Raw genomic sequence first — 12,997 nt, 5'->3', positions numbered from 1 at the left:
CCCAAACATTGGGAATTTGGGAAGAGTAGCTGTGGGTAGCAGTGTTCTCTCTCTCCCTCCCTTTCCCTCTCTGTCTCTGTCTCTTAGACACATAAAGAAGAGTTAAATTTAAAAATTAAAAATACTTCCTGATTTTAAAATCAATTAGATTTGACCCACAGGACTAAGGGAGAAAATGAGGTCTTGTGTACAATAGAGACAGGCAGCAAGTAAGCACGCTAATGAGTGCTAGTGACATTGTTGCTATGCCTTTATGAAATGTTTTCCCTCCCTGATAACTCATGTAGCTCTGGCTTTCCATAATTTGGCAGTAAAATTTTAATGGGTAGTGAACTGAGAAGTCAGTATGCACATTTACTGTGTATTTTTAATTAATGTTTTCTATGTGTGGAAATTTTTAATCATTGATTATGTGTTCAATAAGGAATGATTTCAGAGATAACTGAAAAGATAACTGAAAAATAAAAAAAAAAAAGAAAGAAAAGGTTAGTTTCTATCTGAATATATCTGGATACTGCTAGGGAAAGTTCCAGTTCCCACGGGAGAGGGTTACTCATTAATCGAATAGTAACTGAAAAGTCAAAGCGATGGGCTCCACACCCAGAGGACTGAACTCCTGAGAAAAGACACAGAGGGAGCAGGGAGCGTTCACCAGAGGGGGGATCTTAAGGAAAGGTAGCCGATGACAGCTCAAGTACTTGGGTCTTCTTCAGCTACTTGGCAGACTCAGATTGAATTTAAGGTTGCTGGCTGCTGTTCAACTCAACTCTGGTTCTTCCCAGAGCCTGAAGAATGCACCAGCAGTAGGAAGCTCACATGTTCTCTCTCTCTCTTCTCCCTTTCAAATAAAATAAAATTTAATAACTAAAACAACTCTAAAATATGTAAGGGAAATTTCAGTGGCACCCATTATGTTACACACACAAAAAAAATTACAGATAAGCTTGCTGCAACTTTGCCCACAGGGAAGTTTTCTTATAGTAGAAGAATAACCGTGTAAGTTAATTTTGGTAGCCTCAACTATCTTTCTCTGAAGACATGGCAGTGCAAGTCCTTAGAGGAGAATTGCTAAATCATAGAACTGTAAAGAGCACAGCAGAGAAAGCAGATCTGATGCAGCTGATTGTCACATGAATGCCAACCCCAGAGCAGTGCTGGAGTACAGAGGAGAAAAAAGGCACAAGAAGTAACGATAGTCACTGGTAATTCTAGTCAAACTACAACTCCAAAAGCAGGCAGAGAAATCTCTCTGGATTTCCTAATAGCCCTCTTAGAAACGGAGTAATTCCAAGGCAAATGATTAAGCTGCTTTTGCTCTATTTTGACGTAAGAACAAATCAGAGTTTTATAAAGGAATAATTGGTAATCTTAGGTACTTATTGAACTTAATGAATATGAGCTAAAGCAGCTGTTTTTCTATCAGACAAATTCTAATAAAGTGTTAACTTTAATTTCATTTTCAAAGTGGTGGCAATGGTATTTAAAGATTAATTTAGAGTAAATTGCATAGGAATAGGCATTAAGGAGATCAAAATGAGACCATTGTATTAATCTGTTTCTTCTAAAGTCTGAGGAAACGAAACTGTGATAAAAATGTAATAACATTCTGATTATGTCTTTCTTTATTAAAGATAATCAATATTGCTTTCTATCTCGTAAGTTTTCATGCTTGTTGAGTAAGTGCATACCTCGGGCAACTGGTGCTTCTGTTGTTAACAATATTAAGGTGGTTGCAGTGAAACGTGGGATCAGTTGCATGTTTGCTGATGAAGTTTAAGTCAGTATTTCTCCCAGTTCAATGTGACAGAATCCAAAGCATAAAACAAAATAAAAGAGCTCAAGAGTTCTTGAGTTCTTGAGTTCGTCCTCCAAGTGCTTGAAGCACTTGGGAAACACTAAATCCTGGAAGAGCACCTATGAAAGAGTTCTTACTCTTGTTAGGTGACGTAGGCAATGGGGTTGTTGTGGATGAATCACAGCGTGGTGAAGGACCCTGCATCTGCCATTATACTTGCAATAAGGGGGACTTTGGACATACTGTCTTTGGCTCCTTTAATGAGGCACCGTAGATTAGATGGTTTATCAATAGCGGACATTTACAGCTCTGGAAGCTGAGAGGTTCTAGATCAAGATCAATTTGTTCTGTGGTCTGAGTCAGGTTTCTGGCTTTAGACAGTGACTTCAAATGGAAGGCGTAAGCAAGCTCTCTGGTGTCTGGCCCCACCCTCATGACATAATCACCCTGTAATAGTATCGCTTTGGGGATTAGGTTTAAATGTATGAATTCAGTGTATAGCAAGTGCACAGACATTAAGCTGCAGCACACACACGCACAATGGTCATGTGATGATAGGGGCAGAGACTGGAGTTAATCATCCACAAAATAAGGAACATCAAAGATTGCTGTTAATAGCCAGGAACTTGAAGGGGAAGAAAAACTCCATCCTGCAGGCTTTCCAGGGATGGGGGCACTCCTGATGTCCTGATAACAGACTCCTAGCCTCCACAACTGAGCATATTTCTCTTGTTTTAAGCTATCCAATTTGTGGCACTTTATTAAGCTAGTCCTAAAGAACTGCTGCACATAATATAGAGCAGTGTAACACATCATAGTTACCTCTAGCCATACCATTCCCGTTGTTTGGAAAGTACGGACACAGAATTTCTCATTGCAGAGTGTTCTGTTGGATAAGCCTGTTGTAGAGTAATTCATCAACATGTAACAGGTATAGTGAATGGGTCTATTCAAGAAAAGTTGGTTTTGGAAAATAAAGTGCTTTAGAAAGGTCATTATGAATGGCTAGCTTCGATCACGCTTTTATTGATCTCCTTAAACTATTTGGCAGCAGCAGCAGCTGGATCCCTGGTAGAATTCCTTAAGCATTGAGTTACCTGTATTACTCAAATGACTGTAGAAACGTTTTAAAATCTGGAATTTGGGACAAAGATTTATCTTAGCAATTAACATATTGTTTCAAGTACATTCCAAACCAGAATGCCTAGGTTTGAATACCTGCTCTGTTTCTAACTGAAGTTCCTACTTCTGTGTACACTAGCCAACAGATAGTGGCTCAAGCATTTCAATTGTTGCCACCCAAGTTGGACACAGACTGAGTTTCAAGTTCCTGGCGTTAGCCTAGCCCAGCCCAGCCCTGCCTGTTGTAGGCATTTGGGGTAGTGCACCAGTAGTTAGCAATTCTCTCTATATCTAAAGGAATATCCTTTTCCAAAGGATAAAATTTGGATTTTATTTGATCTACAAAATTCGCCTAGATGCTTCAACTGAAAGTTTCACTCATTCTGTTTTTAGTGCTTACTGTGATTTGGTGATTTTCAAGACAAAGTGTAATGTGAGAAGTGTCTATAGTGTAGTGCCTTAACTGGAGAGAGGCAGGCTGAATGTGTAATTTCCAACACTGAGGTCAAACTTTCCTTCTGATACTGTGTTCAAATACTATGATTTTGATGCAGTAATATAAGATTTTCTGGACTCTGGAGAACCATTTGGCTAAGAAATCCAAGCACCCTCAATAAACATATTTAAAGTTAGTTATAGATCATAATTTCTAAAACAATGAGAAACAGAATTAGGAATTTGTGTTTCTGAAATGGAAACAAATACCTTGTAAGCTTGTAAGTTTAGTAGAAATGTAGTTGCCATTTATGGCACACCATTTAAAATACATCAAAAGTTGATTTTGTAGTCTTGGCTGATCATGTAACTGTTTCAATCCCTGTCTCAAAACCATATTTCAGAAAATGCAGTGTATCGAAGGAGACTTGCTCTCTGACTCCCGGAAATGCACTGTCTGCAATCAGCTGTCTCCAGGAAATAAATTTGCAGAGTTAGAAGTTAGACATATTTAGAAGAAAGCAAATTAAAATGGGAGGGGGCTGAGTTAAAAATCTGTGTACAAATTCTTAGAAAGGTTAAAATTAGACAAGGACAAAACAGATCTCTTCCCTAGAGAATAAAAGTGGATGCCAGTTGGTTATATAACATCAGAAGGACAAAACCAGGAGGATGTTCCCTCGTTTTGCTGTCTAGTGACACAGCCCTGAACTTTATAAGGCAGATAACGTTGCCTAAAATAATGCTGCGATGGAGTGTCATTCCTGTTAACGCCAGCGAGTCCTTTCACTCTCCATTCTGTTCTTTCGATGTTCTCTTCCCTGTACCCTTCAGAGTGCATGTGTAGAGAATGCTATTTGGGGCTCGGGCTGCATGATCCAAATGCTGCTACTTTCACTGTGACTCTGGGAAAGTTGGTGAACTCTTTTGCGCCCCAATGGTGGAAAAGCCCTTGAATGTGGAGATGAATGCAGTGTCCATACTTTATCCGATTGTTATGAGGATTGCAAGTGCTGAGACAAGTCATGCTTAGCAGACAAACGCCGAGCTCTCTGTAATCTGAACAGCGATGTGATTTCTATTCACACTTTGAAATTTAAAAAATTATTTATTCATTTGAAGCTCAGCATTAAAGAGTGAGACACAGCAGATCTTCCATCTGCTGGTTCCCCTCCAGATGGCTACAAGGGCTGGGATTGGGTCAGCTCAAAACCAGCATCCAGGAGTTTCATCTAGGTCTCTCTTAGGGAATGTAATGCTTGCTTTCCCCATGCCACTAGTTAAGTACTTGGGAAATGAGATTGGATGTCCTCTTCCTCTTTGTGTCTTAAACCTATTGAGCAACCATATTGGTTATATTTCTATTCAACATTCACAAAATTTTCCAATTTTGAGTATAAAAAGTACAGAAAATCTTCCTCTACATCATACTCATCCTCAACAACAAGACAGTTTTTTCTCCACTTTATAAACAAACTGTTCCAACAAGTCACCGATGTCACTACTATAGCTTTTTCCAGCTTACTCCTCCACCTGTTTCAATCTAACATTCTCTCGTCTCTGTGTACACTTTACTTTTCTGAATAATTTGAAATGAAGTAGTCATAGAATCTACTTTTAATATTTTTATTATTTAAAAATATTATACTATTTTGTGATATTTTCATCTGAATTCTATGACCATGATCATATACTTTTCCACTTCCTCTTTCATTATGTTCTGAATCTTTGTGTCTGCCTAAACTGCTATACTAAAACCGAACTTCCAAAGTGATGGCATCCTGAGGCAGGGACTTGGATGATGCTTGCATTATGAGGATTGCGTCCTCATAAAGGGGTAGGGCCCAGCCCCAGTTGTGTGGCCACTAGGAACTCAACTAGCAAATGGAGGATGTCTCTCTCATTTTCTCTTTCGCTTTAGTTTTGCCTTTCTACTAAGTAAGTAAATCTTAAAAGAAAAAGAAGGGAAAACTCAAAGGCAGAAGTATTTGCCGTTGGAGAACAATTTTCATTCTTTTTGCTCCATTCAGGTCTTCAGGCTTTTGGATGGGACTCAGTTGTGTAAGGTAGAGCAATGTGCTTTACTCAGTCTGTCACTATAAGCTTTTTTTTTAAGAGTTATGTATTTGAAAGATGAAGTGACAGAAATCTTGCAACTGTTCTTTTATTCCTCAAACGGCTGCAACAGCAAAACGGCAAAAAACAAAACAGAACAGTTTATATTTTCCTAAGCTATACTTTGCTGAGCTGAAACATGGCATGTCAAATATTTACAATAGAATATTCACAGTTAAGTGCACCGAATCAGTGAAATGTGTAAAATACTGAAAGAGATTCTCAACCTTATGAAAATCTTTGCATGGTATGGACTCTTCTTCTTGTTAAAGATGTATTTATTTTTATTGGAAAGTCATATATACAGAGAGAAGGAGAAAGAGAGAGGAAGCTCTTCCATCTGCTGATTGACTCTCCAAGTGGCTGCATAGGCCAGAGCTGAGCTGATCCGAAGCCAGGAGCCAGGAGCCTCTTCAGGTCTCCCTTGCAGGTGCAGGGTCCCAAGGCTTTGGGCTGTCCTTGACTGCTTTACCAGGTCACAAGCAGAGAGCTGGATGGGAAAAGTGGGGCTACCAAGATTAGAGCCAGTGCCCATATGGGATCCTGGCGCATGCAAGGTGAGAACTTCAGCTACTGGGCTATTGCGCCGGGCTGGGTATAGAAACTTCCTCATTCATTACTCACATGTAAAAATTTACAGACTTGTTTAGATTCAGAGTGCAGATTCACAGCATTTCTAATAAGAAATTTTAGGTTGAGATGACATGGAGGGAAGCATGGAAGGAAAATTACGTATTTTTGTTGTTGTTATTTCTCATGTTTTTCGAGTGAGGATGAAGACCCTGAGGTATTTACTAAAAGCGCAAGTGTCTCCATAAACAAAAAAATTGATTTTCTTCTTTTTGGCTATCACAATGACACTCATTTTGAGTACAATATTAAATAGGCAGCAATCATCAGGTATATTTGCATGGCTTGTGATATGAGGTATTTGAGTTTTAGCATATCATTCTTATGTTTTTGTACTGAAGAGACCGTGCCTTCTATTTCAAAGTATGCCTGAATGTAAAGACTGATCATTGGAGGATTAACACCAACATGACTGTCAGGTGTGCATGTTTCTGTTGGTGTCCTGGTTGTTTGCCATGTGACAACAGCATGAACGTGCCTCTCTGCTAATGGCGCTGTTCTGGCATATGCTAAGTGTGGAAGAGCAATATAGAATGCAAAATGAAAAGCAGAGAAAAGCTGAACTCATGGTGATCAGTAGTTGGGGTATGACTGCATTGCGCTTGGCAACAGACTCAAGCTCAGCGTTCTTGGATTCAAATCCAAATGCTCAAAATGTTTGGACACTTATTTTATCCATATTGACTTCAATTTTGTTGTCTTCATTAAAAAAAAACATTGTTAGAGATTTAAGTGAATATAGGTATACATATATGTAAGAATGTATGTGTATATGTAAAATGCATACAAGACAATATGCTCATATAAGGTATGCAGTTAGGATAAACTGCAGTGTAACACTGTACACGGTGAATAGATTCGCCACACACACACACACACACACACACACACACACACACACGTTTATATCTCACACATTACAGCAGATCTTGGCAGAAGCAAGTGCTGCTCATATGTTAACTGTTATATTGTCTTCTCATTTTGGTATCTAAACTACGAGTCAGAAAATTGAATTTATCTGATAATTCCTTTATTTTTCACTAAAGGTTCAACAAATTGTTGCTTTCTAAGAAGTGGCGTAACCGCAGGAGAAATGTAAAGCGAGGAGCTGAATTAACAGGTGGGTCGCTTCTTGCATACATGGAGACTAGATGGTAGATGGTGCTTGGTTTCACGCTTGATAACTTTATCCACTAAGGCCAGCTTTGAGGAGAGCTCTCATCACAGCGGCCTCTGCTAGCCCAGTCCTGAAACAGCAACCTTGCCCACGTAAAGAAAGCATCCTAAGGAGAGAGATCTTCCCTGTACTGGCTCACTGTTTCAGCCACAGAGCCCAGGCATGTGTCCAGCCAACAGTGAAGTTCAACAACTACTCCTTGAAGGGAGCAAATAAACAGAACAGGCAACCTTTCCTTCAGACAGGATTATCATTCAAAACAAAACAGCCTGTCTTCCTATGTCCTGATGGATTTCTGGCCTTAAGGATGTTTGTAAGCCTAAGTGTAAATATCTACACTTAGGACGTATTTCGGTAGTCATGACTGTCCACAGGAATGAGTCTCAGGAACTGACCCAAGCGATGTCATACTTACCTCAGATTCCTGTGTGTCGTGTTTGAACTGCAAATATTTGGCTCAGTAGCCGTCTTACTTCCCTGTCAATACTGACGCATTTTCCCCTCCAGGGGTTTCAGAACTCCTTGACCTGTGTTGAAGTGTTGTACACTTTCCTTTATAAAGGCTCTGAAGACATTTAGCTTACTGTATAGTCTCTTCTCAGTTTTAACTGATTCCAATAATTGGTTTGAACATGACCCAATTCACAATTCACCAATGGGATTGGTTATATAGTGTTACTTGTAATTTAGCTTGCAATTGCAGATATGGATCAAAATAATATAACACTCTTGAATCTGGCTGATTTAGTCAAATTAAGCACATTTTCCTTTCCATTCTAACACCAAGCATTTAACATTTTAACATAAAGGACTTTTAAAAATAAACGTTATTTTAGTTTAGTTGGTTTTTGTTTTTTTGTTTGTTTGTTTGTTTTGAGGGAGGAGAGAGAGAGCAAGAAAGAGAGAGCTAGAAAGAGAGGGGTGGAGAGACATGCTTCCATCTGCTGGTCATTGGTACACTGCACAAATGTACCATTTGGAAAGCCGGCAGCCAGGGTCTGGGAGCTCGTTTTGGTTCTCTCACGTTGGGGAGAAGGCGCAGGGTCTGTGTTAAGAGGAAGCTGAAATGGAGGAGAAGTATTGGGACTTGAATCAATGCGTTCTGACAGGGGCTGTGGATGTCCCAAGGAGTAGCTTAACTATGCACCAAACACCTTCCATATTTTAATGTTTCTGTTTATTTGTTTACTTATTTAGTTCAGGAGACAGAGGGACAGACAGAGACACAATCAGATAGGCCCTGAAAGCTTCCACCTATGGATTCAGTCCCCAAATGCCTGAAGGTCTGCTGCTCAGTGACAGGGACCCAAACACTTCACCTGCTACCTCCCACAATGCACATTAGCAGGAAGCACAGGTGCCACTCTCAAGGAACCCAGGTTCTCCTACATGGGATGTAGGCAGTAATGCTGATGGAGTATCTGATATGCCAAATATATGCCCTGCAAACTCCTTTTCTTTTTCCTTTGCAACAGAAAAAACAAAAACCCTTTTCTCGTGTATATTATAAGCAACCCAGTGATTTGGAAAGGAAGCTTCCTTGATACACAACGGGGGTAGGAGCTTGGCCTAGCAGTGAAGCTCTGATTAAGATGCCTGTGCTCCCCTTGCTTTCCGGCTCAGGCTCCTGATTCCAGCTTCCTGTAGACCCTGGGAGGCATCAGTGACCACTCCGGCAATCGAGTTCATATCAAGTGAAGCTTGGACTCAGTCCCTGGCCTCCACCTCTCACTTCCCACCTGCACCTGGCTGCCATCTGAGGAATGAAGCAGCCGGCGAGAGTCCCCTGTCCCTCTCTCTGTGTCTTCCCTGTTTTTAAATAAAATACAGTAAATACACGCTATTTTCATATTGATCCTTGTCGTGAAAACTGAAAGTTATCGTCATCCTTGGATAATTCTGTCTTTCCTGAGCATAACGTCAGCAAACAACTCCAAAAACACGTTATTAATTAAGTAGACATAATCTCCTAAAAAAAGATAAATGTTTACAAGAGAGTCACTACGGAAATACCCTGCAATTTATATCTCTATTCACAGAAAAGAATTAAGCCTAATTTAGTCAGAGTAAATATTTGGGTTCATTTTATTCCAATGCACAGTTTAAAATACGCTTGAAGTCCTAGGTAGAAAAGGTTTGGGGTCAGGACAGTATTGAAGGTGGTCTAATATAACTCAGCCCTGGGACATGTAGGGCACATGTTTTACGTCATTGTACACTAACAAATATTACAGCCATAAGTAACAGAAACTGATCAGAGTTAACACACTTCATGTTTAAGGCTAACTGACTTTGGAAAATGATCATTTCTGGGACAGAGATCAAACACAGTGTCGCCTCTCCCAGTTGACACAAAAGATTCCTCATTTAAAAGAATCCACACGCAGGTCCCATATGTCAGCCTCTGTTCCCTCTGTGCTAGAGGAGGCACTTTAAAAGCACTAGCTAGTTTGAGGAGTGAAAGGCATTGAGTTGCAGAGAGCACGGCAACATGGCAAAGAATTAAAATGAAGTTGGATCAAAAGGTAAACCACAAAAGCAGAAAAATTCTGTAAATTTGGTAGAAAAAAATCCATTTTGTTTGAATAATTTCCTTTTTTTTAAAAAAATGAGATTACTATCACACATCTACCTCCAGATAGGAGAAGAGTCTATTTTGCCGATGTTAAGATCTAATGGTTTTGCTGTTGGGCTTTTAAAGTTTTTCAGGAGTTAAGTACTTTGGGTTATGTTTTCTGAGTAATAGTTAGAAGTAATTGTATTATAGATAGATTTCCCATAGAAAAACTACAAGCTCGACTAAAACATTGGAAGAGTTTAGTAAAGCGTATAAAAACTAAAAGGCTAAAAATACCACTCTTTTAAATGTGTAAAAATAAATCACATTCATTCTTGAGAATCCAATGACGTGTGCGTGTGTGTGTGTGTGTGTGTGTGTGTGTCTGTGTGTACAAGCAGTACTAGTGTCTTAGTTAGCTGGGACATACTGCACCCGCCACAACACGTTGGAAAGCAGGTCCTGGTACACACTAAGGAATACCCAGCCAGGTAAATACATCAGGGTGATGAGACCCATGAAATTGAGTGGGTAGTGAGAGTAGTCCCAGGAACAAGCCCCGCAGGTGCGAAGTCCCAGACCCCAGGACAACTCCCACGCGTAGATGAAGATCACATAGATGGGCACCCGCTTCCACGTGCCCCACCCGCGGCTGTAGTAGAGGTGGAAGTAGAGCTTTTCCACCACGAAACTGCAACTGCCATACATAAAGAAAGACCAGAGCGAGGTGTGACCGCTGGTGGCGCCGGCGCCCTGCCCCAGCACGTTGAAGAAGAAGGTGAAAAAGATCTCATCCAGAAAGCCGTGCATTCCGAAGAACAGGAACCGTAGAGGGTCAGGCAGCCCCTGGCTGGGGCCTCCTTCCGTACCCCTGGGGTCTCGGGGCTGTCGCCGTCGGCCACCAGCTACGGCCGGGGTCCGGGCGCCGGGAGCAAGCGTGTGCGCGTCCTGGCGCTGCCGCCCCGCGTACCGCAAGCGCAGGAAGCGCTTCAGGAACACTTGGCAGTGGTAGAGAGCCAGCACGTATTGCAGCGCCAGCTCCAGAGCCCCCGGCGCCGCCGGCTCGCCGCCCAGGCTCAGCAGCAGTGCCTGGCCGGCCAGGGTCTGCAGCCCCACGTGGGCAGAGGGGTAGACGAGGAAATTGAAGACGAAGGCGCTGGGGCAGCGCGGTTGCTGCAGGTAGACCTTCTCCAGGGCGAGGTGCGTGAGCGAGTGCAAGAGGCAACGGTAGGGCGAGGAGAAGCCGAGCATCCGCAGGTCCGGGCTGCGAGCGAAGCGCCAGGCTGAGGACACCAGCACGTCCAGGGTGATGCCGTGCATCCCGTAGAAGTAGAGGCGCATCCAAGCGGGCAGCGCGGCGCCATCCGCCGGCGCTTCAGCAGTGGACAGCGGCTCCGGGCAGTCGGCGGCAGCCTCGCTCCCTGGCCCGCCCGGGGCTCCCGGACCCCGCGCCGCGCCGCCCCTCCGAACCGGCCCCTGGCCGTCCACGTCCCTGCCCGCCATGGACTCGGACGCTCCCCGGGCGCTGGAGCCCGCGTCGTCGCCGCCACCGCCGCCTCCGGGAGCGGCGCGGAGCTGCGGGGCCTCCGGGCCGAGCCCCGCGCCGCCTCCCGGGCGCCGCCGGTCCCCGGGGCTCGTGCAGGGCGCTCCGTCCCGGCCGCGCTCCTGCGGCAGCTGCAGGCGGTGCGCTCCGGGGACGCGCGGGCCGCCCGGTTCCAGGAGTGTCCCCCGCCTTGGCCCCGCTGCGTCCTCCCTTCCAGTCCCGGGCGAGGAGGCGCGGGACCGGCGCCCGAACTCAGCCTGCGCGGCGGCCTAGCGGACACCGCGGCCAGGCGAGGGGAGGCGGCGCCGGGGCGGCGAGGGGAGAGGCAGCGGCTGGTACCAGCCCCATCCCCTGGGCGGCTCAGGCTGGCCGCGCCTGCCGCAGGCCCTGGCAGCGTAACGCCGGCAGCGACGGCCCTTCCCCCGGCCCTGCCCATGCCCCTCTCCGCCTGCCTCGACCTCGCCCATCCCCGCAGGTCTCCTCCCCGTCCCAGCCTCTCAGTCGCGCGCCAGGGACTGCTCCAGAAAGCCGGGCCCTGCTTCCCAGCGCCCCGGGGCCGGCTCGGAGCCCTGGTGCCTTCGCTCTTGCTGCAGGAAGGTCCGGAGTGCAGGAACACCTGTCAGGTGTGATCGGCGGCCAGGCGTACATCTGCGAAGCCCGGGCCTGGCCTGGCCTGGCTGGCGGGGACGAATGGCTGAGTGCCACGGGCCGGAGCCCAGGCCTGGAACTGAGCTGTGATGCTGAATACTTAATGTCCTTATTCAAAGCGAGCTGTGTCCCCGTCACCAGAGCGTCAGCGCCAGACTCGGCGCCTGGCAGCCGGGCATCACCCTGCTCCGGAGATGCTGTGTGGCACTGGAGCCGCTCCTTCAGGCTCTGCGTCTGTCCATCTCCCAAAGTTTCATATCTTTGCCCCAAATTCATGCCTAGGCAGAAACTCGCTGGCAGTTCTGATCTGTGAGGACTTCAGATAATCCTCCTGGGATAAAAGGCTTTCTGAAAAAAAAAAATTTTTTTTTTTCTTGTATTTCCTAGAGAAACAACTTGAAGCAGAGCTTTTGTTTCCAGGCAAGCTGCTCTCCACTCTTCCCAGTGTTTGCTATAACCGGTAAAGTAGGTGAAAGAGAGAAGTCTGGTGATTCCCAACACTTGTTAAAAACGAAAGTACTGATTTAGTAACTGTTGAGCAAGCTGGTGGCTGTCCAAAGTCAGTTGCTGGGATTGTCACTTTGGGACAGAAATGCCAGCGAGCAGGCCTGTTAATGTTGTGAGAAAAAGCGGTAGTTGCCCAAGTGGCTGAGCAAATGTAATGCAGAAAAGTCACCTAGGATGCACTGTCTTTTAAAAAAAAGATTTATTTTCTTTTACTTTTTTTCTATTGGAAAGGAACATATGCAGAGAGAAGGAAATACAGAGAGAAAGATCTTTGGGTTCAGTGGTTCACTCTGCAAGTCGCTGCAACAGCTGGAGTCAAGCCCATCTGGAGCCAGGAGCCAGGAGCTTCTTGCTGGTCCCTCACACAGGTTCATGGTCCCAAGGCCTTGGACCATCCTCGACTGCTTTCTCTGGCCACCGACAGGGAGCTGAATGGGAAGTGGAGCAACCGGGACACGAACCGGCGCC

At 44.6% G+C, this 12,997-nt stretch overlaps 1 protein-coding gene across 1 annotated transcript; it reads right to left on the bottom strand.

The window, feature by feature from the left end:
- Positions 1–9,897: 9,897 nt before the first annotated feature.
- TMEM229A (transmembrane protein 229A) lies at positions 9,898–11,334 on the bottom strand. Its single transcript, XM_041002493.1, has one exon. It carries the CDS (start codon positions 11,332–11,334, stop codon positions 10,243–10,245), a length of 1,092 nt encoding a protein of 363 aa, XP_040858427.1. The 3' UTR covers positions 9,898–10,242.
- Between the last annotated feature and the right edge of the window lie 1,663 nt (positions 11,335–12,997).

Source organism: Ochotona curzoniae, unplaced genomic scaffold (genome assembly GCF_017591425.1).
Source record: "Ochotona curzoniae isolate NIBS_2020 unplaced genomic scaffold, NIBS_Ocur_1.0 scaffold_2476, whole genome shotgun sequence".
In the NCBI taxonomy this organism is placed as follows: Eukaryota; Metazoa; Chordata; class Mammalia; order Lagomorpha; family Ochotonidae; genus Ochotona; species Ochotona curzoniae.
Note: the sequence above shows the minus strand (reverse complement) of the source record. Positions and strands in the feature narration are given on the sequence as shown.